Source organism: Euprymna scolopes, chromosome 1, assembly GCF_053919585.1.
Source record: "Euprymna scolopes isolate OS-2025 chromosome 1, ASM5391958v1, whole genome shotgun sequence".
Classification (NCBI taxonomy): domain Eukaryota; kingdom Metazoa; phylum Mollusca; class Cephalopoda; order Sepiida; family Sepiolidae; genus Euprymna; species Euprymna scolopes.
The window spans coordinates 182,365,383-182,392,340 of record NC_136482.1 but is presented as its reverse complement, the minus strand read 5'-3'; the positions used below and the strand labels follow the sequence as shown (position 1 = coordinate 182,392,340).

Sequence of the window (26,958 nt, the reverse complement as noted above, 5' to 3'; positions counted from 1 at the left end):
ATCAAGTTTTTTGTTTTTCCAATCTCTCAAGTGGTTGAAAATCATTGTATATATTACGTCTAATTCAGAAGCAAGTTCTTGAACAGGTGTGTGTGGATTGGCTTGGACCAAGGTTCTTAATTAATCGTTGTCAACATCTGATGGCTGACTACTATGCTCATCATCTTCAAGACTCTCGTCACCGCCACGACATTTCTTAAACCACCATTGTGCTGTGTGTTCAGTAGTGGTTGCTGGCTCAAACACTTCATTGATATCACAAGTTTTTTTCAGCAGCTTTTCGACCTAACTTGAATTGAAATAAGAAAATTGTGCGAATTTGCTTTTTCTTTTCCGTCTTGTATTCAATGTTTTCAAAAGATGACATTGTTTTAAAATGATTATAATTAAAACGATTACATAGAACGAAAAACACTCTTTAGAATGGTATATAAAATAAAGGTATTATAACGAAAACTTATTTGAAAATACATCATTTGAAATCAAAATTAAAAATTCTGCAAGAATGTCTTAATCAACCTAATAATTATTATTACCTGTAGTGAAGATTGAACGTTCAACCTTCAGAATTATCACTTAGAAATAATTGTTAATCAACTCCTTTAATCGTCACACCACAGTGCCATGATTCTGTATAAGTTTCCGAGTTCGACATAAAGATTCCCAAGTTCAAAAGGACACACTTGAAAGAATTCAAGAGATTACATTAGCTGAAACATTGTGAAAATAAAAACCAAATTTTTTCATGTAAAAAGCCACTTCATGTAAGGATCTAAAAAACAAACAAAAAAAAAACAAAAAAACAAAAAAAAAAAAACTACTTCAATGTAAAAAATTAGTTAATAAGCGTTAAGTGGATATATTCCAACGCAAAAAAAAAAACCCAGCAATTCTTCCCTCTTTGTCAGAAACATCATGGAATGTGAGGACTAAAGGACAAAATAAAAGAAGCAAAAGTTACAGGGCTGCCGAAAGTAAACGCAATGTTCACTTTCTACTCTCCTTAGATGAGAATAATTTAAAAAATAGAAATAATAAAAATAATAAAGAAATACATATAATAAAAATAATACAAATAATAAAAATAATAAAGATAATAAAATAATAAATATAATAAAAATAATAAAAATAGTAAAAATAATAAAATAATAATAATAATAATAAAAATAATAAAGATAAAATAAAATAATACAAATAATACAAATAATAATAAAATAAAAATAGTACAAATAATAAAATAATAAAAATAATACAAATATTAAAAATGATAAAAATAATAGATGATAAAATAATAAAAATAATACAAATAATACAAATAATAATAAAATAAAAATAGTACAAATAATAAAAATAATAAAAATAATACAAATATTAAAAATAATAAAAATAATAGATGATAAAATAATAAAAATAATAAAGATAATAAGAATAAAAATAATACAAATAATACAAATAATACAAATAATAAAAATGATAAAAATAATAAAAATAATACAAATAATAAAATAATACAAATAATAAAATAATAGATGATAAAAATAATTTAAAAAAATAAAAATAATACAAATAATAAAAATGATTTTAAAAAATAAAAATAATACAAATAATACAAATAATAAAATAATAGATGATAAAAATAATTTAAAAAAATAATACAAATGAAAAAATAATAAAAATAATACAAATAATACAAATTATCAATCCTTATCTAAAATATTCTAAAACAAAAACTTTTTATTTTAATTTCTTCAGATGTTCTCCATTTTCTTTCTATTTCTTCTAGATTTATGAACTCTTTTTCCTCCCATCCTTAATGTCTTCATGGCCTATCTTTTGGGATCATTGCCTTGTATGGAAGCTTTGTTGGAAGATGTCCATGACCTGCAATCAGTTATTTCTGAATACGTATCTCATCTTGGACCACTAAGTTGTCCATCATGGAAATACCCAGACAAACTTGCAGGCGATGTAAACATTGACCAACTACTCACGCAGTATACAGAATATGTTACGTGCACAGATTCCAGCCAAGATGAAGATGCCAAGCAAGTGGCTCATGTGGCGCTTTACGAACTCGTAATTGACAGGTAAAAACTAAAAGTGGCTTTTAAAAAAAAAATTTTTTTGATTGTGTTAACCCTCTTTTTATGTGCCCCCCCCACACTTTTTTTTTTTTTGTCATATAACGTTATGATCTTTTTTTTTTTTTTATCGTTCCTAATTATTTCTAAAATGGGAGGAAATAATAAAGCTGGACTTGAGAGACAGAAGGATAAATCAAGGACTGGCCAGAGTTAATTTGGAAATCAATTTTTAAAAGCAGTTCATAATATGATAGTAACGTGCAACAGATGTTAAAAAGAAGAAGAAGAAGAAGAAGAAGAAGAAGAGGGAGGTGGGAAAAAGGAGGGAGGGAAAGGAGAAAAAGAATGAGAGGGGAAGAAGAATTATGAAGGTGGAGAAAAGAGAGAGAGAGAAAAAGAGAGAGAAGAAGAAGAAGAAGAAGAAGAAGAAGAAGAATTAGGAGAAGGGGGGGAGAGAAGAAGAATTGGGAGGAAGAGAGAAAAAGAATTGGGAGGAAGAGAGAAAAAGGAGGAGAAAGAAAAAGAAGAATTAAGAGGGGGAGAGAAGGAGAATTTGGAGGGGAAAAGAAGAATTGAGATGATGATGATGATGATGATGATGATGATGATGATGATGATGATGAAGAGTCCTTTGATCAGCAGCTGTAGAACAGTTCAGGTAGCATAGTTGGTAAGGATAGGCCAAGGAAAACATAAGGATGGCTTTTAGAGAAAGAAGGGTAAATAAAGACTTGGCCAGAGATACGTTAATATGAGAATTAATTACTAAAAGCCATCCAACACATGCCAGCATGTAAAACTGATGTTAAACCGATGATGGTGTTTTTCCTCCATACTCATGCATATCACAACTAATGCACTGTTGTTGATTTCTCTGACAAATGTGCATTATTCTATGCATTGCACATGTATCTTTGATGAATTGCAGTGCACTTGAGCACTGCAAGTCATCAACTGCATTATGGATTGGTGCATATATCATTGTTAAGCAGAAACTGTTAAGACCATAGCTGAAAGAAAATGTTGCAATGTTGGCTAGGAAAAGAAAAGTCATGTTGTATAGTAACCAGTGAAAAGTGGTCAATGGAAAAAGCCATGTAAAAAAAAATTACAATCCCTCACAAAATTGTCTCGGTAGAAAGTCAGATAAAAAAAAAATAAATAGATAAATAAATAAGTAAAATAGCCAACTATGGTCAAGATTGACCCAAAGACTTTATTTTCATTTGTGGTGAATTAGAATGTGATATGTGAGCCAGATGAGCAAAATAATCTCCCTCTTTTCTTTGTTCGTTCGGCTTACTCTTATTTCTTACATCACACGCCTGGTAGACTCTTCCATTGTCAACAATGATAACACTCTGCTTGTTTGTAGTGATAGATGTTCCCCAAACTTCCTTCATCCATTTCTAGCACTTACAATCACAGTAGTACCTGCTCCACTGTGTGCTCCAATAGTACCATTAAGGTAAACTTTGACAACCTCAATAGATTTGCTATCTTTTCTTTGTGCTCCAATCGTAACACCAAGTTAACAAAGTTTCTGGGTAAACTCAGTAGTTTCAACTTTCAAATACACTTTCTCCACATTGGAATTCTCATCCTTAATCGATTGTCTTACATTTCTTGAATACACATATGGGCAGGAGCTGCTAGAAAAGACTTGTCTTGCCTTGATAGGATTTAAAATAGACTTCGTGGCCTGGTGGGAGATGTCCTTTTCTCTTCGCTGCAACCGCTATCTCACAGAAGAGATGTTGCGAATTTGTCTCAGCTTTATCATTATTTTCATGGAAAGTGTTCGACTGAGCTTCAATCTATGGTCCCCCCTCGCCAAACTTTCACAAGAAACACTCGACTAGCTGAAAACACTATCAATAATTCCCCCCACTCTTTATCTGTGCCTAAACCTAAACGTAGATTCCATGATCAAAGCTTCTTTCTTAGAACTGCACGCCTGTGGAATTGTTTTCCGTTTTCCTGCTTTCCAGCTGTCTATAATATGGTTGTCTTCAAGTCCAACGTGAACAAGTTTCTGATGAGCCGTTCCACTTAAGTTAACAAATTTACCGAACTTCCATTACTATTGATTACTATATTGTCCTTTTGACTACTGTACACTCTTTAACCCTTATCCTTGAGTGGCCTATCGGCCTTAATAAGTGGTGACGCCTATGTAAAAAAAAACAAAAAAACAAACAAACGGCTTATCAGCCCTCAAACAATCTGTTATTTCATTGCATTTTTGTATTCAGTACTTACAAGTGCTGCAAATTATTGAGTTGATCAAATTACCTTTTCACAAACAAAGTAGGGAAATTTTTGGTAGATTAGAAATTGATGTGCGAGACGAAAGAGCATAATACGCTACTTCTTTCCTTTTTTGTTCTTTCAGTTTACTCTTTCTTCTCCTTTCCTGTTCACTTCTTTTATGGCAGTGTGACATCAAAATATGCTTCAGACGAATACTAAAAAGCAAATGGCTTTAATTGCTACCCTTTTTCTTTCTCTGCTTTGTTGCGATTCACTTTCTTCATCACTCTAAAAAGCAAGAAGTTTTCACACGATCATATGAATTGAAAATATTTTCCCACCAAAAAAAATCGTTTCAAGCTCCAAAAGAAACGATCTGGCATGAAATGAAAAAAAAGCTTATAAAACAGTAGTTTGTGCAGTTACACACAGACACACGCTCGCGCGCAAATAAACGAACGTTTATTCATTTCAATTTCCCCGTGCATTTTGCACAAAAATAAGTTCTTCTAACAACGGCATAATTTTACGCTCACACACTTTTTCTCACAACAACAAAAGTAAAATGAACATATTTCTGTCAGACGTAGTTGACGACAGTATCACGTGACACAAGCGACCAATGAGAAAATTTAGAAGATTGTCTTTTTAACGCTTTTCCAAAAACCAAAATATCAGCAGTAGCAATCTTGTTTTGGAGCCGCTCCAAAATGTATAAAACGCATCAAACATTCTTTCTTCCCTTCTTCTCACTTTGACATCACATGAGAACATGCCTTTCGTTTTCATAACATCGTCACTGTCAAAGCCGTCAAAACCATAATTACACACGCCACAAGGTCACTGAAAAATCACACTTATGCATGCATGCACCCATTCCGCACATTTTCTAATTAATAACAACAAATTACTTTCCTCATGGGACTTTTGAATAATGCAAACTTCGCCAGTTAAAACACCAACCTTAAAATAAGGACATTATTTTTACACAAGATTTTGCCTTTTAATCTTATCAATTCCACAAAGGACTTTCATCTAACATTCTAATCATAATGACTTCACAAGAACTTTCACCGATCGGACCTTTGCTTATTTATCTTGTTTTTGTTAAAAAATAAATGAGGTGCATTTTAAACGAGAAGGAGAGAGAGAGAGAGAGAGAGAGAGAGAGAGAGAGAGAGAGAGAGAGTTCCCTATCGACTCCTAAACGGCTGGTCTGTTTTTTTTGTTTTTTTTTTTTAAATTTCATACAAATGTACTTTATGTGCCTGGCAGTGTTCTTAGATAGGTTCTGTATCGGAATGTCTTTGATAAGTATCGATAATCAAAAAAATCTGATGAAAGAAAGAGCAGGCGATTTTGACTAAAGTTAATGGCTTATGCAGCCTCATATCACATATGGGTTTGAAAAGTTTCATTGCCGCACAAGCAGAAAGTCCCAGCATATAAAATCAGCAGTAGGTACTTTGATATGACAGGGGTGTATTCAAAATGAATTTTTCTGTTAGAGCACAATTGAAGTATGATACTTGACTTTTGAATTTTAAACTTTAATTCACGCCATTATGTATAAAAGAAATAATTTTATAAAACCCACAGTTAGTGTAGGGAGGCATATGAAGCTTCCTCTTGATGCACCACGATGGGTCCCCAACTAGAGCAGGCAATTAATCAATTTGATTGAAAAATGGACGGTTTCACCAATTTCGATGAAGATAAAATATGGGAAGGTGAAATATTCGTTGATCATCATTCAATCCTGGGCAACGTTGAGTCTTTCTGCTAGTCGTTTATACTCAAAACAATAATTTCACACATGTGCTGGATAGGTCAGCCGCTTGACCTAAGATTAAATATCATCTTTATCTGTCAATCATTGGAAACAGGTTTTCTTTTAAGACAGATTTTCATGAGAAATGCTGACTGCCACTGAAAGATTCAACTTTATCAGTTCGTTCTGTTCCAACTCACCATCGTTTTCTTTAAATTAGAAATATAATTTAATAGGTCCCGCACTATTGACCATGCTCCAAAATCTGTCCCATCGCTACAATGTTGCATTCCTGTGCTTGTTTTACAAGTACTTTAAATAAGCGTGCTCTGAGGAACTCATAGCACTTGTGCTTCCTCCGAAAGTACTTCTTTTAAATTCCTCGGCCTAACACTCACAGGGAACATGAGTTGGAACAGATACATTGAGAGCATTGCCAAGGCTGCTGCAAAGAAAATAGCTTCTCTCTACCGTGCTAGAAAGCTACTTACTCCTGAAAGTATCCTGTACCTCTACAAAGCCACCATTCACCCATGTATAAAATATTATTTTCACACTTGGGCTGGTGCATCTGCTACTAGTCTCTCACTCCTGGACAGGGTTCAAAAGAGAGTCGCCAACCTGATATGTCCTGAACTGTCATCTAACCTCAGCCTCTGTCCCACCGACAAAATGTTGCATCCCTCTGCCTGTTCTACAAGTATTTTAATGGTGAATGCTCTGATGAACTACAAGCACTTGTACCCCCTTGACGTAAATACCCCTGAGAAACTTGATAAGCAGCTAAATTCCATCCCTACACAGTAGAGATCCCTAGGTGTAGGAAAGCCTTCTACTCTAATAGTTTCTTCCCAGAACTGCTTAGACTTTGGAACTCCCTTCCAGGAGTCTGCTTTCCCAACTGTACTGACATGCAGAAGTTCAAGTGTAATGTGAACAGACATCTTGCTGCTCATCTCCTTTTATAGTCTCTCTACAACTTATGTCCCCGATAGTAACCCCCTACTTCAAAGTGGCACTGTGCCTTGTTTGGAGTGAAAATTGAAGTTAAAAAAAAAAAAAAAATATATATATATATATATATATATATATATATATATATATACTTTCGAACCTGACAAACAGCAAAATCCCATCCATTCACTATTGAGATCCATAGATGCCAGAAGGCTTCCTACTCTAATAATTTTTCTATCAGATTGACAGACTTAGAAATTTTCTCCTGATTTTCTGCTTTGATTACTGTACTAATCTTCAGAAGTTTAAATGTAATGTTAACAGACATCTTGTTGCTCAACTACTCTCTACAGTTTCCTATAAGATAATATCCCAAATAGTAGTCACTTACATCAAGTAGCAATATGTGTTGTTTGGTGTAAAAAAAGAGTAAAACAAACATTTTTTTTTTAATTTACACTTTCCTAACAAGTCTATTTTTTTTATATTCTTTTTTTACATAGGAGTCCCCACTTATCAACGCCTAGAGGCAACTCGAGGATAAATGTTAAAGAGTGTACAGTATCAAAATAATAAATAAAAATAAAAAAAAATTTTTTTTATAAAATTTGATGTTGGTTTTTGCTTGTGCTATTTTTTGCAGGATGGTTTACCTTCTTCATGCTTCTGGCCAATTCACTATTCCCATTATTACAAACATGAAGATACCAAATACGCCACTGCCTTTGGATATTTCTGTAAATGGCGCTGGCAGAAATTCTGTAGGATTGGTTGTTAGACAAGGCTGGAACTTGCAGAAAATTCTTAAGTCTTGTGCTAACCAACTGGTGACTGAGGTAAGAATCTACTGAGAAAATAATTTTTTTTGTACAATAATTCCTAAAAGAGACGATTAAAAAAACAAAAAAAAAAAACAAACAAAAAAATTGATTTTTTAAATATAGTAAAATATGGAATCTTGTGTTTCTGAATTTTTTTAGATTGAGATTGGTAATTCATATTATTTGGATTATTCGGTCTATTGTTTTATCTTGAGTGTTATTTTTACATTTTTGGTTGATTTAATCTCCGACCTTCTTTAAGTGTATCTTCTTGAATTCAGAAATCTTTCTGCCAAACTCAGAAATCTGTATGGAATTTTCAATGGAACTCTTTATTTAATACATCATGTAGCATTTTTTTTTATTGCATTTTCACCCCAAACAAAGCACAGTGCCACTTTGATGTAGGGGGCTACTATCTGGAACATGATTGCAGGAATACTATGTAAAGAGTTGAGCAGCAAGATATTTGTTTACATTACACTTGAACTTCTGCATGTCAGTACAGTTGGGGAAACAACAACCTGAAAGGGAATTCCAAAGTCTAGCAGTTCTGGGAAAGAAACTGTTAGAGCAGAAGGCTTTCTGTCATCTGGGGATCTCTACTCTGTAGGGGTGGGATTTTGTTTTTGTTCCATCGGGCATGACTCGATAGAAGTCCTAAGTAATTTGCAATTGTATTTTTGAGTGTCGCCCACACTTAAGATTGAACCTTCAAACCTCCAGAAGGATGTAACTTACAACTGAATTTTTACCAAGTACTTTATCCACTATACCATCAGACCTGAGTTCAATAAGATGCACCTGAAGAAGGTCGAAGGTTACATCGACCGAAACGTTGTGCAAATTACACTCAAGATGAGACTAGTAGTCTAAATAATCCAAATAATACAACTGAATCTTGTTTTTGACTTGTTTCGATGTGTTTTCAGGAACTGACAAACTCATATCTATGATTAAAATAAGTATACTTTAGCAAGCGTCTGTTTGACAAAGGAAGTCAAACAAGTGTTAGATAGAAAAGAAGATCTGAGATACTGAAGGCTTTGATTGGCTAAGTAATATCATGTGATCATGTGATAGGGCATGTTTGAAATAGTTGGAGTTAAGTAGTCTTTGGTAGTAGTAAGTTAGTCTTTGGCAGTGATGACACAGGAGTTCAAAACTGGCTTCTATCAGTTTTTCATGATGCAAATGCTATTATCTGTTTTCTATATTCTTTAGATAAACTTTAGATAAATGAATGCTCAGGGTGTACTAGTTGTATACATAACACTTCTATGCAGAAAACTTTTTCGTCATGGTCATAGTTGCAACATTCACTCTAGATCGGTTAAGCCAGCTCTTTCCAACACTACACCACGTCCTGAACATTGGCTAACCAGGCATGGTAATCCAAAGCTGCTTCTGTTATGAGTGCAATAGAAGCAGGCTTGTATCACTGTGCCTGATCAGCTAGTGTTCAGGACGTGATGAGCTTGTTGGAAAAAGCCAGCTCAACTGAGCTAGCTATGTGGGTCAGAAACTTCAAAAAGCAGATGTTGAACAAAGTTTGACATATTCATTTCTTGGTTTTCCTGAAGTCATTTGTAATGGATGCTGAGTTAGCATTAATTTTTCCTTATCATACATTTGTTACAAATACATGTATTTTAGTTTTTTTTTTTTTTTTGTTATCCAGAATTTGGGCTGAGAGAGAGAGCTGATTTATAATGGACAAATGTGTCCTTGTTGACGGTTTTTCTATAGAATGTGATGTCATTTTACATTTTAAATTTAGGAGGGAGGAGTGTTTTTGATTGACCTTGACTTCAAGTTTTCAAGTATAAATTTCGGGTTTAGGCTTAAGAGTTTGAGTTCAGAAAAAAAAATTAAGCATAAACTAAGAATGATGATACAAATTTTTTTTTTTTTCATAGAAAGTACCTAAGTTTTTTGTTTTTTTTGCAGGAAAAGTTTTAATAAAATAGTTTTTTGGGAGTTTTTTTTTGTAACAATGAAAACAATTTTTTTATTCATGGAAACAACTATATTAAAAGCAATTTTCTTTTTCAAGAATATTATCAGTGATTTTTCCCTATTAATGAAAATATTGTCTGCTGATTGACTGATCATGGCAACTTTTTTCTAGCTACTTTTCTGACAGCTTACTATAAACTGCTGGAAGATGCCGACGTGACCTGTTTTTTAAATTTGTTTTCATCTTTTTTCTTTCAGCTGAAGAACAAAGAGCAATTAATTTTTGAACAGGAAGAAAAAGAATGTAAGATTTGCCATTGTAATTCTCAAAGTCCGTCTTCAGCTGAAAAAACAAAATCTAATACGTTTTGCCTCTCACCAGATGGCAGCATCAAGACGTTAATGTCCCGTGATGAATACATTAAATCAACGCAAACTGTTGAAACGTCCTTTTTACCTTGTGAGGCATGTTCTGTGGCGCAAGAAAGTTTACGCCAAACGTGGAAATTTGTGATGCAATTATGCCAAGAGCTAAATCTGCCGAGTCGTCTTTGCCGCTATATGTCAACATATGAAAATTCGGAATGGATGACAACAAATGAAGTGATGAAATGGACGGATGAACAAAATAAGGACCTTGCTGTCATCATAAGATATTTTGAAAACACATTCAAGCCATTGAAAGCTTCGGTTGAATCATTAGAAAAGAAATGCTGGTCAGTAAAAAATTTAATCCAATTTAAATCTCTATATTTATAAAATTAAGTATTATTAAGCTTTATTGTAGATTAGTAAAATATCAATATTTCCCTAAATATATGTCACAAAAAGAATGAAAATTGTACCATCAAAGGTTTGCTTTAAGTTTAGTCATTTAGGTTTTCCCAAAATTTTATTCAAATTCACGAACTTATGCCATTTTATTTATTATAAAAGAAATTTTACTGTCTGTCGCTTTATTGCAGATCTCTTACAATGCCCAAAAAATCAGGCGATTAAAGGTTATCGAAAAGCAAAGTTAGTTGCTGGACTGGTAGAAGGATTGTCCATCAAAAATTTAGCCACGGAGCTGGAATGTGATCCAAAAAGCTTGGTTACATTCTTGAACAACCTGAACACCAAATCGATAAAAATAAGGGCATCAGGAGAAACCTTTTAGATCGTGATATTCGGAAAATTCATAGAGAAGTCAACCAAAACACAAACAGCGCTTTCGTTTTTGCAAAAGTTGAAATTGCTCCAAGATCCAGGCATGCCCGATACAATGTGTTGAATTAGATTGTAAGTAACATCAAACCTCTTCCAATGCCTCCATTGAGCAACCAACATAGGGAAAAACGAATGGCTTGGACACAGAATTACATGAAAATGGATTTCCAACAGGTCCTATTTAGGGATGAGACCCATGCTACTCTTGACGGTCCGGATAGATGGACCAAAGTTTGAAACATGAACAGAACTCCAACCCGTTACAGAGTTCATCGCCAACAAGGAGGTGGAGGCATCGTGTTTTGGCCGGGAATCATTGGGGATAAGTTGGTTGGACCATTCCAAGCGCCAGAGGGTGTAAAGCTTACCAACAATGCATACACGGCCTTTTTGGATAATCATTTGTCGACATGGCTAGATGACCTACCATTGTCATGTCGCTTTCAGATGATTTTTGTACATGACAATATACCATCCCATTCTGCTTGGGGTGACTGCATCCTTCCTTGAATCTATGGAATTCGTTTGGGAAACTCTCATGACCTGACCACTGTGTTCTTCAGACCTTAACCCCATTGGATATCTCTGGTCAATATTAAAAAGAGGAGTTTATGAGGGGGGAGAGCAATTTACTTCAAAGGATGCCTTGAGGAGGAACATAGTTGATATTGCTAGAGCCATAACTCTTTTTAAGATCAAAGAATTGACTTCCTCAGGGGACAAAAGGTTGTTTTAAGTTATTTAAAAAAATGGTGGGTATGTCAATAAATAATTAATTTATATGGCGCTTATACCTAGGATATGTTTTTGTTTATTATTCTTTGACAGAAAAATATAATAAAAAGTAAAGTTCGCAAGATAAGACATTGTATTTTTGCCCTAAAACAACATTTTAAGGGACAAGCAATAAAGCGATGGACAGTGGAAATTCTTCAATAAAGAATAAAATGTCATAACTTCGTGAATATCTCATGAATTTGAATAAAATTTTTGAAAATAACTAACCTTAAAGGAGTCGTTTGATAATATAATTTTCATTTTGTTGTGAGGTATATTTAGTGAAATATTGATAATTTACTAATCTGCAATAAAGCGATTGACACAGTATATATATATATATATATATATATATATATATATATATATATATATATATATATATATATACTAGCAAAAGTACCCGTCGTTGACTGGGTTCAAAAACAGCCTACAGAAAATGGACTCTGATTTATGAAAGTATGATAGGTTATGAAAAGGAAGGGTTGTAAAGAGATAGCTTCGAATTTGGGGATATCAAAACCAAAGCAAAATATGGTGAAAGTAAAAATAAAATAGATAAACCCCATAATTTATTATACCATACCTGTTCACACTGAAATACTTATCACAATATTCTGTGGATCTATATTAAAAACCTTTAAACTTTGTGACATAAATAATAACGTTATCATTTCAGCACGGATCACTCTCTGCATGAGTAGCTTTTTTTTTTTTACTTATCTTGTAATTCGAGAGTCGTTGAAACGGTAGTTACCGGAAATAAAACCGGGCAGTCTCGCAGAAACGACCTACGAAAAATATTTTTATTTTAATTAATATTTTTATAGTTCGCAATGTTAAATTATTTTAAATACATGCAAAAATTCCTTGACTTTACAGATAGATTTTCTGAAAATTTCAATTAAATTGGTAATGTAGAAATATGGTTTTATCGACTTTGAATGAACGAAGAATTATATATATATATATATATATATATATATATATATATATATATATATATATATATATATATATGGTTTGCTTTATATAAGTTGTTATTTGTATTTCAACAAAGGCACTCATCAGTGCTAAATATCCACAAAACCAAACTACAAAGTCACCTGCGGATAATTTTCAATAATCTATACATTTATAATTAGAAGCTTTAGGCATTGGTTATAATGGCTTCACATCATATGCCACAGACAAACTACATATTCTGGCTTCATCTGTACAAATAACTTGTAAGTCTTAAAGCAAAATTATTTAAATTAAATGCACTAAACTTAAATATTCATATTTGCAGTCCTTTTTTTTTAAATCCTTTTTTAAATAATATTTTTTATTTTTCTCGGTCACTACAGTTTCAATAGATTGCAACTCTGGTGACCAGGGAAAAATCGAAATTATTACAATTTTTCTTGTTATTATTTTTATGTTTATTTATTTGATAATCCTTCATGTTTATTTATTTGAATAATTTTTATATTTATTCATTTTAATAATTTTTTATGTTTACTTATTTTAATAATTTTTGATTATTATATATTTTATTATTTTTTAATGTTTATTAATTAAAAAAAATATTTATTTCAATATTTTTAAGATTTATTTATTTTGATATTTTTATGATTATTTATTTTAATAATTTTTAATATTTATTCAGTTTAATAATTTTTTATGTTTATTTATTTTAATCATTTTTTATGTTTATTCAATTTAATAATTTTTTGTGTTTTTTGTTTTAATATTTTTAAGTTAATTTATTTTAATAATTTTTGTGCTTATTTATTTTAATATTTTTTTAATGTTTATTTATTTCATTATTTTTTAATGTTTATTGTAACATTTTTTATGTTGATTTATTTTAATAATTTTTTACGCTTATCTATTTCAATAATTTTAGTGAGTTAGAAAGTGACAAGAAAACACTTGAGAAACGGATCCTTCTGGAAAGAGAAACACAAGAGACCTTTCAAAAGCAATCGAAGAATAAACTTGAAGATGCAATAAATTCCCACCAAATTTCAATGAATGAAATCAACAAAGAAAAAGAGAATCTAGAATCTCAGTTGAAAAATCTTCGGGAGAAATTTAATCGGAGCCAAGATGAGATGAAGAAAGTTAAAAATATCAATAAAAGTAATGGTAAGTTATAAAACAAGAAAATACATCTCGTGTTGACTTGTAACTCTAGCTTTTCTTGTCCTTTACTTCTTACATTCCAGAAGTGATGTTTCTGACAGAAGGGAAAGAATTGCTGTTTTCTGCATCGGAATATATCTTGTCAGTTTTCAGATTTATTGCTGGCTGGTTTTTGGTTACAAAATAGTATTTTTTTTTAATTATTAGATTAAGTGGCTTCATGCCTTCTCTGGAGCGATTTTCATTAAAAAAAAAAAAAAGGAAAAATAATAATATGAGAAAATATGCTTGATTAATAAATAACACAATTCATGTCAAGGGATAGACATTTTGAATATCATAACTTTATTGTCATCCATATAAAAATGTCTTGCTCAAGTACTAAATATTAGATGCTATGTCAAGGACAAAATTTTTGTTTTCTAATAAGATAAGCCAATATGTGGCCAAAATCGCTAGCTGAAAAGATTTATGTACAGAGTGAAACAATAAAAGTTTCGCCTCAAAGAAAACAACTCTTTATTTTAAAACTTTTATTGAAAAAATCAATTCAGGTAACTTGATTATGTAGTAGAACTGACATCTATTCAATGTAGCCACCTTCAGCCTCAATCACCACCACAATACAGGTATGGAACTGAGAGCATCACTTTTCCATAAATACTGGTGGGAGTTCGGTGGATGGCGGTGATCAGGCTGGCTTCGGTGTTGTGGGAGGTCATGTTGGTGATGTTCTCAATGTATGACCAAAGTAATCCAACAGATTCCTGTCCGGAGAGGAGCTGGACCAGTGAGAGAAGAGTACAAAGTCGTAACACTCTTTTTGAAGACAAGCCTGGGTCTCTTTGGATTTGTAAGCCAGTGCCGAATCCTGCTACCACAGTTAAGGTTTGCTAGCAGTCACCTGATTGCACCAGGAGATCACCATACTCTTCAGCATATCCAGGTATATTTTAGGGTTGATTTTCAAGCTGACTTTGAAGATGTGAGGTGGCATGATGTGGCCTGCACTTGAAACCACACCAAAGACTATAACCATAGCCGAAAACTTTGTTTTCATCACCCTTTGTGGCAATCCCTCAATGCATTTTGAGAGTGCTAGCAATGATCCTGCTGTCATAACTTGGATCGGTAGAGAGCATTAGTTATAAAGCTTTGCATCTCCGATCTCGCTCATTGAACATTGCGTCACTTTCAAACATGATAGAAAGCTCCTATCGCTCTTGGGATTTGTACACAACTGGCCAACTAGTAGATGGTCTGCAACAAAAAAAGAAAAACAGAATTTAAATATATATATATATATATATATATATATATATATATATATATATATATATTAAATTGAACTCAATAAATTTATGATATATTATTTATATCAGTTCCATGAATTCAACATCTACAATATTTTGGTGTACGATCGTTTCTAAACAAAAGTATTTTCATTGATTCCGATTCGTCAACACCAATTCCAAACATCATAAATTAAATTCAAACAAATGCACCAACGTAATTTATTTTCAAGAGATGATTCTAATAGTGCTTTTAATTTACTATGATGATACTCCCATTGATTTCGGCATATGAGGTCCACCACAACAACTAAATTGTTTGGAAATCCACACAGATGATTTGTTTATATGAAGGCTTTTCGTACAACTGCTTATCTTTGTCTGTGCAATGACTGCCGCAAGACAGAGCAGACAGTAAACCTCAGGTTTGACATCAGAGTTTTCCTTCTTCTAGTGCATGTCTCAATGAAGAACAAGGGTGCATCTCTCCCAGTGAATTAAACATGCCTACCCAGATACCAACCTGGAAATTTCTACATCCTGCATTGTATATTATATAGCTTAGCGTTACCAAATGGTCACCCATGTGGTACTGGCCAGGCTTATCATTGCTTAACTTTGGTGATCTCGTGAGAAATGGTGTGTCAACACGATGATGCCATATATTATGCTTAGTTTATTATATTTATGCGGCAATTTACAATAAATCTAAAGAACTTTTGTTTGAACAGCAGTTAAACTAAGTTAAACTAAGTATGTTGTTTGTTTCTACGAGTTTTCCAGTTAGAAGTTTTCCAGTTAGAAGTTTTCCAGTTAGAAGTTTTCCAGTTAGAAGTTTTACAGTTAGAAGTTTTACAATTAGAAGTTTTACAGTTAGAAGTTTTACAATTAGAAGTTTTACAATTAGAAGTTAGAAGTTTTACAGTTAGAAGTTAGAAGTTTTTTGGGTATACATTTTAACATATTTTGGTGCAAAATTTTATTATGTCCCCCATTTGCATTATTCATATTAAAACTTTGTGTATGCCCACTTTTTCATTGCCATGTTGTGGGTAATGATATCGGTAACACTTCTTCCAGTTTTAGCATAAAGCTCTGTTTCTTTGGTATATATTGAGTTTTTGTAGATTTTAACTTCGTATCTTTATGAATTTGTCTTTTTTGAAGATGTTTTTACAAAAATTTACTTAATGCACATCAGCATTGCAATAGAATCTAATTTAATAATGATAAAAAGCATTGACTCTAAATTATGTGCCGATAAAAGTTGCTGCAATGACATATCATAAAATCATGCAAAACTCTTGCTTTCCTTATTTTGTCCTTTAGTCCTCACATTCCAGGAGCGATGTTTCTGACAAAGAGGAAAGAATTGCTGTTTTTGGGGGTCAGAATCTATTTTATCTAACACTTATCGTAAGCTGGTTTTTGACCTTGAAGTAGAATTTTTTTGTTTAGCTCCTTACATCAAGTGGCCATATGCCTTGTCTGGAGCTATATCCATAAAGACAAAAAAAAAACATATGGTGCAATAACTTTCAAAAATGAAAACAACCTGATTCTAGCAGAATGGTCTTAAACTTTTGTTAATGCTCATACAAAAACAGACAAAATTCTGTTCACACTTAACTCGTTTACAGTTTTGAATTTTTGAGATGAGGGATTATTGTTTGTATTATTTCGATTAATCGGACTAATGTTCTCATCTTAGGTGTTATTTGCACAACATTTTGGTCGAGCTTCTTCAGGCGTATAAGTGACCATTTTTGGTAAAGGAAAATGTAGAACTAACCCACCTCATTTCCCAATATCAAACATGGAAACTTATACACCTGAAGAAGGTCGGAGGTTACACCGACCGAAACGTGTAAATAATATTCAAGATGATAACATTCGTCCGATTAATCCAAATAATACAAAAATATACTGGTTTATTTGAAACTTTAGTGTTTTGAAACAGATTTATTTCTAATAGAAATATTTGCTCTGCAGCACAGTTTCTTTCTTAGAACTACTCACCTGTGGAACACAGTTCCATTGGTCTGCTTCCCAGTAGACTACAGTATGATAGTCTTCAAGTCTAATATAAACAAGTTCTTGTTGAACCGTCCTCTTAAATAACCAAATTCTACCTAATCTACACCATTAATGATTACTACACTACCACCTTACATTCATTAAGTCTTATCCTCAAGTGGCCTCCGGGCCTTGATAAGTGGTGACGCCCTTGTAAAAAAATAAAAGCTTCAGTTTTACAAGATTCTATGTATTGTTGGTTTACAGAAATGGAGATTCAAGAGCTAAGAGAAAAGTTAACGGCCGAAATAAAAGTGGCATCACAAGTGGAACAGTTAAAAACACAGATCGAAACCCTGAAAATTCAGGTGGAAGATTTTGAGGCAAAGGTTTTGGAACGGAACAAAGAATTAAACCAAGAACGAGCAAAAAACAAAAGTATGGTAAAACATTTTGAGGTAAGTCCTTTCGCGAATAAAAGATCAAATGTTGTTCTAGGAAGGAGAATTATTATTACTAGCAGGACCTGTGGAAATTCCACAGCGGCATCTTTCATATGTAACAAGCCGCACGTGCGTGGTCCCTCTCTGGTTCTGCATATGATGATGCCACAAAAAATAATGAAGAAATGATGAATGTGAGAAGTGTGAAGGGCCAACGTTGCCTTCACATTTTCGTCGATGTTTCAGAAAAGTTTAATGGATGAGACAAAAGTTATGGGGTAAAAAGTGTCATTTTTTTGGAATGTTTTGGGGCATTTGTGACCCCTTTTGAGCTCTTGGGAATGCCGAATCCCAGTGAAAATGGACAAACGGTGCAGTTTCATGCCTTAAGACATGTATATTTGAATTCAGCACCATAGAAAATCACTATATAAACATACATATTAAGTTTTTGAGTAATATGAAAAAAGAGCCACAAAGGCATGTTTTTTTAGCCCTAAAAGTCCCAGAGGGATGCGAACCAGAATTTTTCCAAGGTCACCCATACTGAATTTATATTAAGAACAATGGCCTCCACATTTTGGCCAAGTTTTAGGAAAATTTAATGGATGGATCAAATGCTATGGGGCAAAAGTATCATTTTTGGCCATTTTGGGTCATTTTTTTACCTCTTTTGAGCCACTGGGGACGCCGAATCCCAGTTTAAATGGATAACGGTGCAGTTTTAGGCCTTAACACATGTATATTTGAGTTGACCATCGTGAAAAACCACTGTATAGTCAGACATATAAAGTTTTTGTTGAGAACAATGAAAAAAGAGCCACAAAAACGGGCATTTTTAGCACTCAAAGTCCCCGGAGACCTGAACCAGAATTTTATCAGGGTCCCCCATACTGGATTTATATTAAGAGCAATGGTCTTCACATTTTGGCCAAGTTTCAGAAAAATCTAATGGATGGATCAAAAGTAATGAGGCAAAACGTGTCATTTTTGGCCATTTGGGGGCATTTTTAACCTCTTTTGAGCCCCTGGGGATGCAACGGGAATTTTTGCAAAAATATTTTTTACTGTGCACATCTATTTAATGAAAAATTTAATTAGCATATCTTTATACTAATTTAATGTTTGTAGTATATTATCATCTTCTATCCTACGTTTTAATAAATACGATCTCCCCACCAAATAATTTATAATCTGCAAACAGTGACACACGTATGTACGTTTAAAGTACTACAGTATTAATATTTAGACTAGTGGAACCTGTGGAAATTCCACAGTGACATCTTTCCTATTTAATATATTGCTGCAGGGCATTCTGTGGACGTTCAGCGTGAATGGAGACCCTGTGATATTATTGTAGCTCTTTTGTTAAAACTGTAAAAGTATTTATTTAATTAACTTGGTTAATGTAGTGTCAGAAAATATCTGGTTATTACGGTTTATCTCTAATATCCTTAGAGGAGTCTGTGACATATTTCAATTGTACGGGTGCCTGACACGAACAGAAACCCCATAATGTTGAGACTACTACCCTTGAATCCTAGCCAGAAGACCAAGAAGACATATTTTAGTTTCATGTACGGCCCAAAAGCCTCATTATTTCTTTATTTAATTTTTTTTTTACATTGCGTTTTCGGTGATCGGGAGATCCTATTTATTAAAAAGGAGGATAGCAGGTGATAACATATTTTAGTTTCATGTACGACCTAAAAACATCACTTTTTTTTTATTTAATTTAAAAAATATTTTTTTTTTTTTTTACATCGTGTTTTCGGTGATCAGGAGATCGTATTTATTAAAAAGGAGGATAGCAGGTGATAACATATTTTAGTTTCATGTACGACCTAAAAACATCACTTTTTTTTTATTTAATTTAAAAAAAATTTTTTTTTTTTACATCGTGTTTTCGGTGATCAGGAGATCGTATTTATTAAAAAGGAGGATAGCAGGTGATAACATATTTTAGTTTCATGTACGACCTAAAAACATCACTTTTTTTTTATTTAATTTAAAAAAAATTTTTTTTTTTTACATCGTGTTTTCGGTGATCAGGAGATCGTATTTATTAAAAAGGAGGATAGCAGGTGATAACATATTTTAGTTTCATGTACGACCTAAAAACATCACTTTTTTTTTATTTAATTTAAAAAAAATTTTTTTTTTTTACATCGTGTTTTCGGTGATCAGGAGATCGTATTTATTAAAAAGGAGGATAGCAGGTGATAAAATATTTCGAACATTAACTTAGCATCTCTATATAATAATTTAATGTTCGTAGTATGTTATCATAAGGACTATGACAAAAGAATATCTTTTGATTATTTTGACTGTTAAAATCTTATATGTTTTTCGATAGAGTGATGTGTTTCTTGATTGATTAACTGTGTCTAACTGTGTTGGATATATACTCGAGAGTCAAAACAATGATACGAATATTCTCTTGTCATAGCCCTAGTTATCACCTTCTATCCTCCTTTTTAATAAATAGGAACTCCCGATCAAATAATTTATAATCTGGAACCCATGACACACATACGTATGTTAAAGGGACAACTGTATTAATATATAGATTCTTGTGAAAAGAAAACAATGTGGCAAACCATCTTCACCAAGACATATAATGTAGACCCAAGCAAATATGGCTAAACTGACAAAACGAGCTGGGATCAAAATATAGTATCTGTTTTGTCCGTAATCAATGAAGAAGAAATCCTTCAAGACTGAAGCAATTTTTTTTATTTTTGTAGCAATCTAGAATGTTCCTCGGTGGGGAGGTAGATTTTTTGTGTATTAAAAACCGATCTTGTGTCTAACTTTGCCCTCGTGGAGAGGCAAGTAAATAGGAATGGCAGATATAATGTAAAAAGAGAATTTCTTGCAATATAGTCAACCGCAAAACTTATCACCATTATTGTATATTTATTGAGATAAAAAGAAACAGTCGACGTTGGTACACTATGCAAGAAAGTCTTTTGAATACGTATGTATCAAAGCTATAGCTCTTACTCTCCTGCTAATTCTTTGTACTTAGTTTGTTCTTCCTTATTTCTGTTTTATAATTTAAGTGTTTTTATCACAAATTTATTGTAAGTTTTTTTTGTTTTTTGGGGGGGAATTTTTCTGAAGTTTAAAAAATTTTTTTTAAAGATTTAAAATTAAAAAAAAAATATTTTGATAAATTTTAAAAAAAAATTCTCTTTTAGTATTCCATTTTTTTTATATATTGTTTTCTGCATTCTTTTAGCATTTATTGTCTTTTTCTGTCCCTTCTCTCTTTTTATCCCATCATATTGCCCCCTATTAAATAATTTTTTCCAATTCTAATCTCAAAAATTTTTCCATTTCTAGTCTGAATGTTTTCAAAGTCGGTGTTGTCTTTTTGCCTTTACTTTTGTATAATGTCAGCTTTTTCTCCTCTTCTGATGAGAAGTATTCAGCTTCGAAATGCCATGGCCTACAGAGGTTTTCTCCCTTATTCCTCTATTTACTTGATAATGTAATAAAGTTCTAATGTACTTTACGCCTTATCGTCTTAACTTATATATATATATATATATATATATATATATATAAATAAAAGGAGATCAAAGAAGTATATAAGGATTCTTTAAATGGAAATTTTTCAGTATCGTAAAAAGCTTGACATACAGGTGGAGTTTAGATACAAGAAAAAAAGATATTGACTATTGATCTAGAAAGGAAAGCTTATTCATAGATTCACTAATCCTATGTGAAATTAGAGTTAGTACTTTAACTAGGACGGAAGCCATATTGCTTATCATTGAATAGGTTGTTTTTGCTAAGGTAGCTGACAATTTCTTTATTTAACATAGCTGAAGCTACTTACTTATGACTAGAGCTATGACAACAGCATATTCTTTCCGTTGTTTTGACTCTCGAGTATATATCCGACACAGTTAGACACACTTAATCAACCAAGAACCACATCACTCTATATAAAAACATGCAAGATATCAACGGATATACACTCGAGAATCAAAACAAGGAAAAGAATATGCTGTTGTCATAGCCCTACTCATGACACATAGAAGATTAATTAGTCTGTACTGAGATGCAGAAGACCAATCTCCAGTATTTTTAAATACTGGGTAGACTAATGAGGTTTTACAAGGTGTTAGGAAGCATTTCTTTTTTAGGCATCGTTTAAGTGGCTTTGTAAAAATGGGTGCTATTTCTGGGTGCAGCTTTTTGAGTTCTATGACTGGAAAATTGTCAGGACCAAGTTGCCTTGATGGCATCAAGGTTCTTGATGAGTGTGTTAATATCACAAGCAGATATGTGGATGTCACTCAGATTATTTTTGATCTTGGGAAGAAATTTGAGAGGTACGTGGCCCTGATTGCATAGAGTTGAGTTTGATGCAAAGTTCTTGGAAAGAGTTTGGTTTTGTCAGATGCTGAAGAAATCATCTTAGACCAGTTGATGATGGTCGGGATAGAAGATGCACATCTGTTCAGAACCTTGTTTGTTAATCGCCAAGACTCATTGAAACGAAGCCTCTGTTCTTCTACTTCGGACTTGATGGACTGAGCATAGGACTCTCTTGCATTAAATAGGCACAGTTTATCAATAGTTGGTCTTTTAAAAAAGCTGCAAGAATACGATCAGTTTTGCAACAAATATTTCCTGTACGTTTTATTTAATGCATATCTCTGTGCTGTATACCTTCTTATGGATTTTTTATTGCAACATTTTTTCCAATAAAATAGTTCTTTTGCCAGAGTCACTCCAGATTCTAACTCCAAATTACATAAAAGATTTTACACAAGCTTCTATACTTCTAAAAGAAAACTTATCATGATTTTTTTGTAAAAGGTATAAGTACTACAAATTCAAATTTTAGAAAAAGAATTTAGTTTATAAGACCATGTGTTGCACCGTTAAACAACATTGTCAACCCCAACATTATTTCTGGGATCTTTTTCTCTTTCATCTTCTCTTCTGACTGTGCCATCGTCACTCACCTTAGCAGCTGTCGAGTGGGACGCACACATGTTCACAAGTATAAAAGTAAAATTGAAAAAAAAAACATACAAAAACATAAACTCCAACACATTATGTAAATATTACTTGCACTCTGGATGTGTGTGTAACACCATCGACCCTCTACATGTTAAGGTCCGTATCTTAGTAGTTGTCTATTCTTGAGGCTATGTTTGTCAGTCAGTTCATTAATTCATTTCCCTTCTGCTCTTAGCTACGACCTGTGTTCTATGTGTCCAACTGGAAACTGTCATCAACCATCACTGTCATTAACCTCATTGTCACTCCTTAAAGTGGCCTTAAACTAACTCTAAATATATCTCAGGTCCTATTGTTCCCTTTACTGCCACAGCTTGATTAACAATCCCACCTCAGCTTTCTTTTGTATTAGTGAACAACTTCCTATGCCTTTGTTCTACTGATAAACCTGTTTCTTCTTCTTTTGTTATACTCCTTCCTCCCTCCTTTTTTTTTACTTTTCAACACTTAGAGGTGGGGGAGGGGCGATCAATCATTTATTTATTTCTTCTTTGATTTCTACATCGTTTTTATTGTGTTGTTTCTTCCAGTCGATTCAGCTCAAGCAACAGTCCACGTTGGATCATGTCGAGAAATTAAATGATGAAAACACAGATTTGCAAAATCAATTGGCTGAACTGCAAGATGCGCTTGATGAAAACCAGGATCAAATTGAAAACCTGGAGAAAACACAACGAGAGTTACAAGAACAAATCGCAGAGGATGAGGTAAGATGTATTGGTTGGTTAGTTGGTTGGTTGGTCGGTTGATTTTGTTTTACGGCATATCAACCCTTTTCAGGTTATTTAATGCTGAATCCAGTGATTTTGAAGAAAAAATTTTTTCATAGAGTGTATTTGTTTTTATTTTCAAGTCAGTTTCTATTTAACCCATAGTTGGGACCAGAGTGAACCTGGGAGCAATGGCAATTAAGAGGTGGCTCCACACTCTCCAAAGCCCACAAGCTGGGCTTCACCATCAGATGTAGTTTAAGGTCATATCCAGGACCCGTGAGATGTATCGGATGATTCGGATTGGTGTTCTCATCCTGAACGTTATTTTCACGTTTCAGTTGATGTCAGATCCAAGCTTCTTCAGATATCGAATTCAGGAATCTTTTTGTTGAACTTGAAAATCTTTCTGTCAAACTTGGGAATCTGCATGGAATTTCAAACAGAATCCTTTATAATAAATCCACAGGGGTAGCATGCTCTCGTTCAGTCAGCCATGACTTGGTAGAAGTCTTACGTATTTCACAATTGTATTTTGAATGTTGTCCACACTAAGGCTAGAACTTTCAATCTCCAGAAGAGTGTAACTTTACAACCTTGTGGACCCGTGGTATAGTGGATAAGACACTTGGTAAAATTCAGTTGTAAGCTACACTCTTCTGGAGTTTAATCTTCAATGATTGTAATACTCAAAATACAATTGCGAATTACTTAGGATTTTTACTTAGACATGGTTGACGGAAAGAGAGCATGCTATCCACGTGGATTAAATAAAAGGTTTCGTTCAAAATTCCGTGCATATTTTCAAGTTCAACAAGAGACAACTGAAGAAGGTCGGAGGTTATATCAATTGAAACTTTGTAAAAAATAACACTGACTTTAGAAACGGCTTTGATGTAAATCTTCCATGCATTCTAAAGTGAAGATCGGCAAGAGGCTGCCTGTATTTATAAACATTATTTTTTTTGGTTTCGTTGTTTTGTTTTATGGCATAGCAACCCTTTTCGGGTTGTTTAATAGTATTCATGTTGCATCCACTTATTTTGTAGAAGGTTTTTATTCTTTAAACTATTTGTATCTTCAATCACTAGTTTGTAGTGTTTGGTTTTGTATAGTGGATTTTATCGTTTTTGTTTCATTAACTTCCCTTACCCTATGACATTTAAATACTTAAACAACTTTTAATTGTGATTTTCCATGTCTCACTGACTTTAGCAAATAAGGTGTAAACCATTATAACTATTTGCTAATATTTTATCCTCTGAAGAGATGGTAGACATCGAAATTCTATAGGATAAGGAGTAGAATATTTCAAATGTATTCTTTGTCTTACATAGAATAATAAAAATCTTTTGATTTGAAATTCAAACATTTCACGTCATAAATTTTTAAATTCATTAAATGACTAAAATTTGATTTATTTGCTCTATCTTGTATATCGAACAATTCTTATTTAGGTGGTATAGTACTTATAGAATATTACTGCCAGTAATATCTTGTAAAACATCATAGGTTTCCACACCAGTTGATTCTGAAGAATATATATATATATATATATATATATATATATATATATATATATATATATATATATGAACTTGTACCTATCCTTCTATATGGTTTGTTGCATTTGCTACTTTTCTGACAATAAATTTGATTTGATTTTATCTACTAATTCACAAACTCCATCAAAAAAATGACAGAAAAAAAAATACTGTGCTTTGCCAGTGTACAGACTCACTGTATACATACAGCCATATACTAAAATATTCATATAAATGAATACCTACTAAACAGGAGAGAACTTGAATGCCTACTAGACACTATCCTGGAGTGTCTAAGGTTTCTCTCTACAGGGATTTGGCAGGACAACATGGCCTGAGAATATTTTTCCCTACAAATAAACCCTGAGTAAATATCCCAAGTCACAGAGTATTTGTGGCCAAAATAAGATCTCATTATGGCTGATCCACACTGGTTTTTGCAAGGAATGGTGCACCTTTTTCAAATTATATTATCTCAAGTAAACGCACAAAGCTGGATACTCCACCAGACTAGATGTATTCCTCATCTAGAGACATTTAACAAAAACAATGTAAAACTATTTTTAGTGCTAATAATAATTCTTGCATTCTGTCCTTACTACGGGCTTTAAACATAATATCATAGATTTGAAAGGATTTTAATTTGGCTGGCTAATTGCATAGTCTGTGTAAGCATCCATTATGCATGCATTTCCTAAAGAAAATGATAATCTTTGAGTAAATGTCCATAAAAAACGTCAGAATATTTATGATGTAACGTTAGGAAAACTAAAGAGGTCGTTGTAAATGTTCTTACATATGAATTTCTGTTTTGTTTTTTTTATATATAAACTTAATTAGATTTGCTGTTTTCTATTTTTAGAAAAAGATGAAATTCTTTTCTGTCGAAAAAAAAGAAATGGAAAATTTAATGGAAGAACTGAAAACTCGAAATAGCAATCAAGCTGAAGAATTAAATAAACTTAAAGAAAATGAAACTTTACTTATCCAATATCCAGATTTGAATGGACAAGTTCTTGACGAAACATTGTGTAAGTAATCGGTTTTCGATAATTCTTTTTTTTTTTTCATGACGTTTTTATGTAACAAAACCACCATTCAGCCATGCATGGAATATTGTCACCACATCTGGGCTGATGCACCTACAACTAATCTCTCCCTATTTGACAGGATCTAAAAAAGGAATTCAAATCTAGTAGGTCCTACTCTACCAGTCAAGCTCCAACCCCTGTTTCATTGCTGCAGTGTTGCATCTTCTGTGAGTGTTTTACAAGTACTTTAATGCCATGTGCTCTGACAAACTCATAACACTTGTGCCTCCTCAATGTAAAATCCTCTGACTAACCCGACAAACAGCAAAATCCCACCCCTTCAATGTAGTGGTCACTAGATGCTAGAAAGCTTTCTACTTTAAAAACTTCTTCTCCTAAACTGATAAACTTTGGAATTTCCTTTCTGTTTCCTGCTTTTATGATTGCACTAACATGTTGGAATTTAAATATAATGCAAATATCTCCCTTCAGACATGATCCTAAATAGTGTCTTCTCATTCGCAACTGGTGACATATTTTATTTGGGGTGAATAAGAGTAAAAAAAATAGCAATTCATTTTATAATGCTTTTAGTATAAAACTAAAAACATTAACAACAAGTGAAGCATGCATGGTCCCCCGTGAGTGCACAGTGAACGAGGCATAAAAAAATGACTAAGTTCAGCATTCACCATCCCCCCATTTAGCCCCAAAAGTCCCCATGGGACGCCAAATTCTGGTGAAAATGAACAAACAGTGCAGTTTTAGGCCTTAATATATGTAAATTTGAGTTCTGCACCATGCAAAAAAAAAAAAAAAAAATGACTAAGTCTATCATTTGCACCCCCCCCCCATTTATCCCCAAAAATCCCCAAGGTTTTAACATATTTAAATTTGAGTTCAGCACCATGCAAAACT

The 26,958-nt window shown here is 32.9% G+C and overlaps 2 protein-coding genes across 2 annotated transcripts in view; one reads left to right on the top strand and one right to left on the bottom strand.

Annotated features, from left to right (window-relative positions):
• Positions 1 to 26,958, top strand: part of LOC145277950 (uncharacterized) — a 46,943-nt gene that overhangs the window by 2,655 nt on the left and 17,330 nt on the right. The window contains exons 2-8 of the mRNA XM_080130051.1: positions 1,784 to 2,087; positions 7,709 to 7,901; positions 10,104 to 10,561; positions 13,723 to 13,964; positions 17,537 to 17,727; positions 23,286 to 23,462; positions 25,872 to 26,040. Of these exons, the coding sequence (XP_079986177.1) occupies positions 1,822 to 2,087; positions 7,709 to 7,901; positions 10,104 to 10,561; positions 13,723 to 13,964; positions 17,537 to 17,727; positions 23,286 to 23,462; positions 25,872 to 26,040 (1,696 nt within the window). The 5' untranslated portion in view covers positions 1,784 to 1,821. The remainder of the gene's footprint in view (positions 1 to 1,783; positions 2,088 to 7,708; positions 7,902 to 10,103; positions 10,562 to 13,722; positions 13,965 to 17,536; positions 17,728 to 23,285; positions 23,463 to 25,871; positions 26,041 to 26,958) is intronic.
• Positions 1 to 26,958, bottom strand: part of LOC145277953 (5-taurinomethyluridine-[tRNA] synthase subunit MTO1, mitochondrial-like) — a 442,192-nt gene that overhangs the window by 405,216 nt on the left and 10,018 nt on the right. The window lies entirely within an intron of this gene.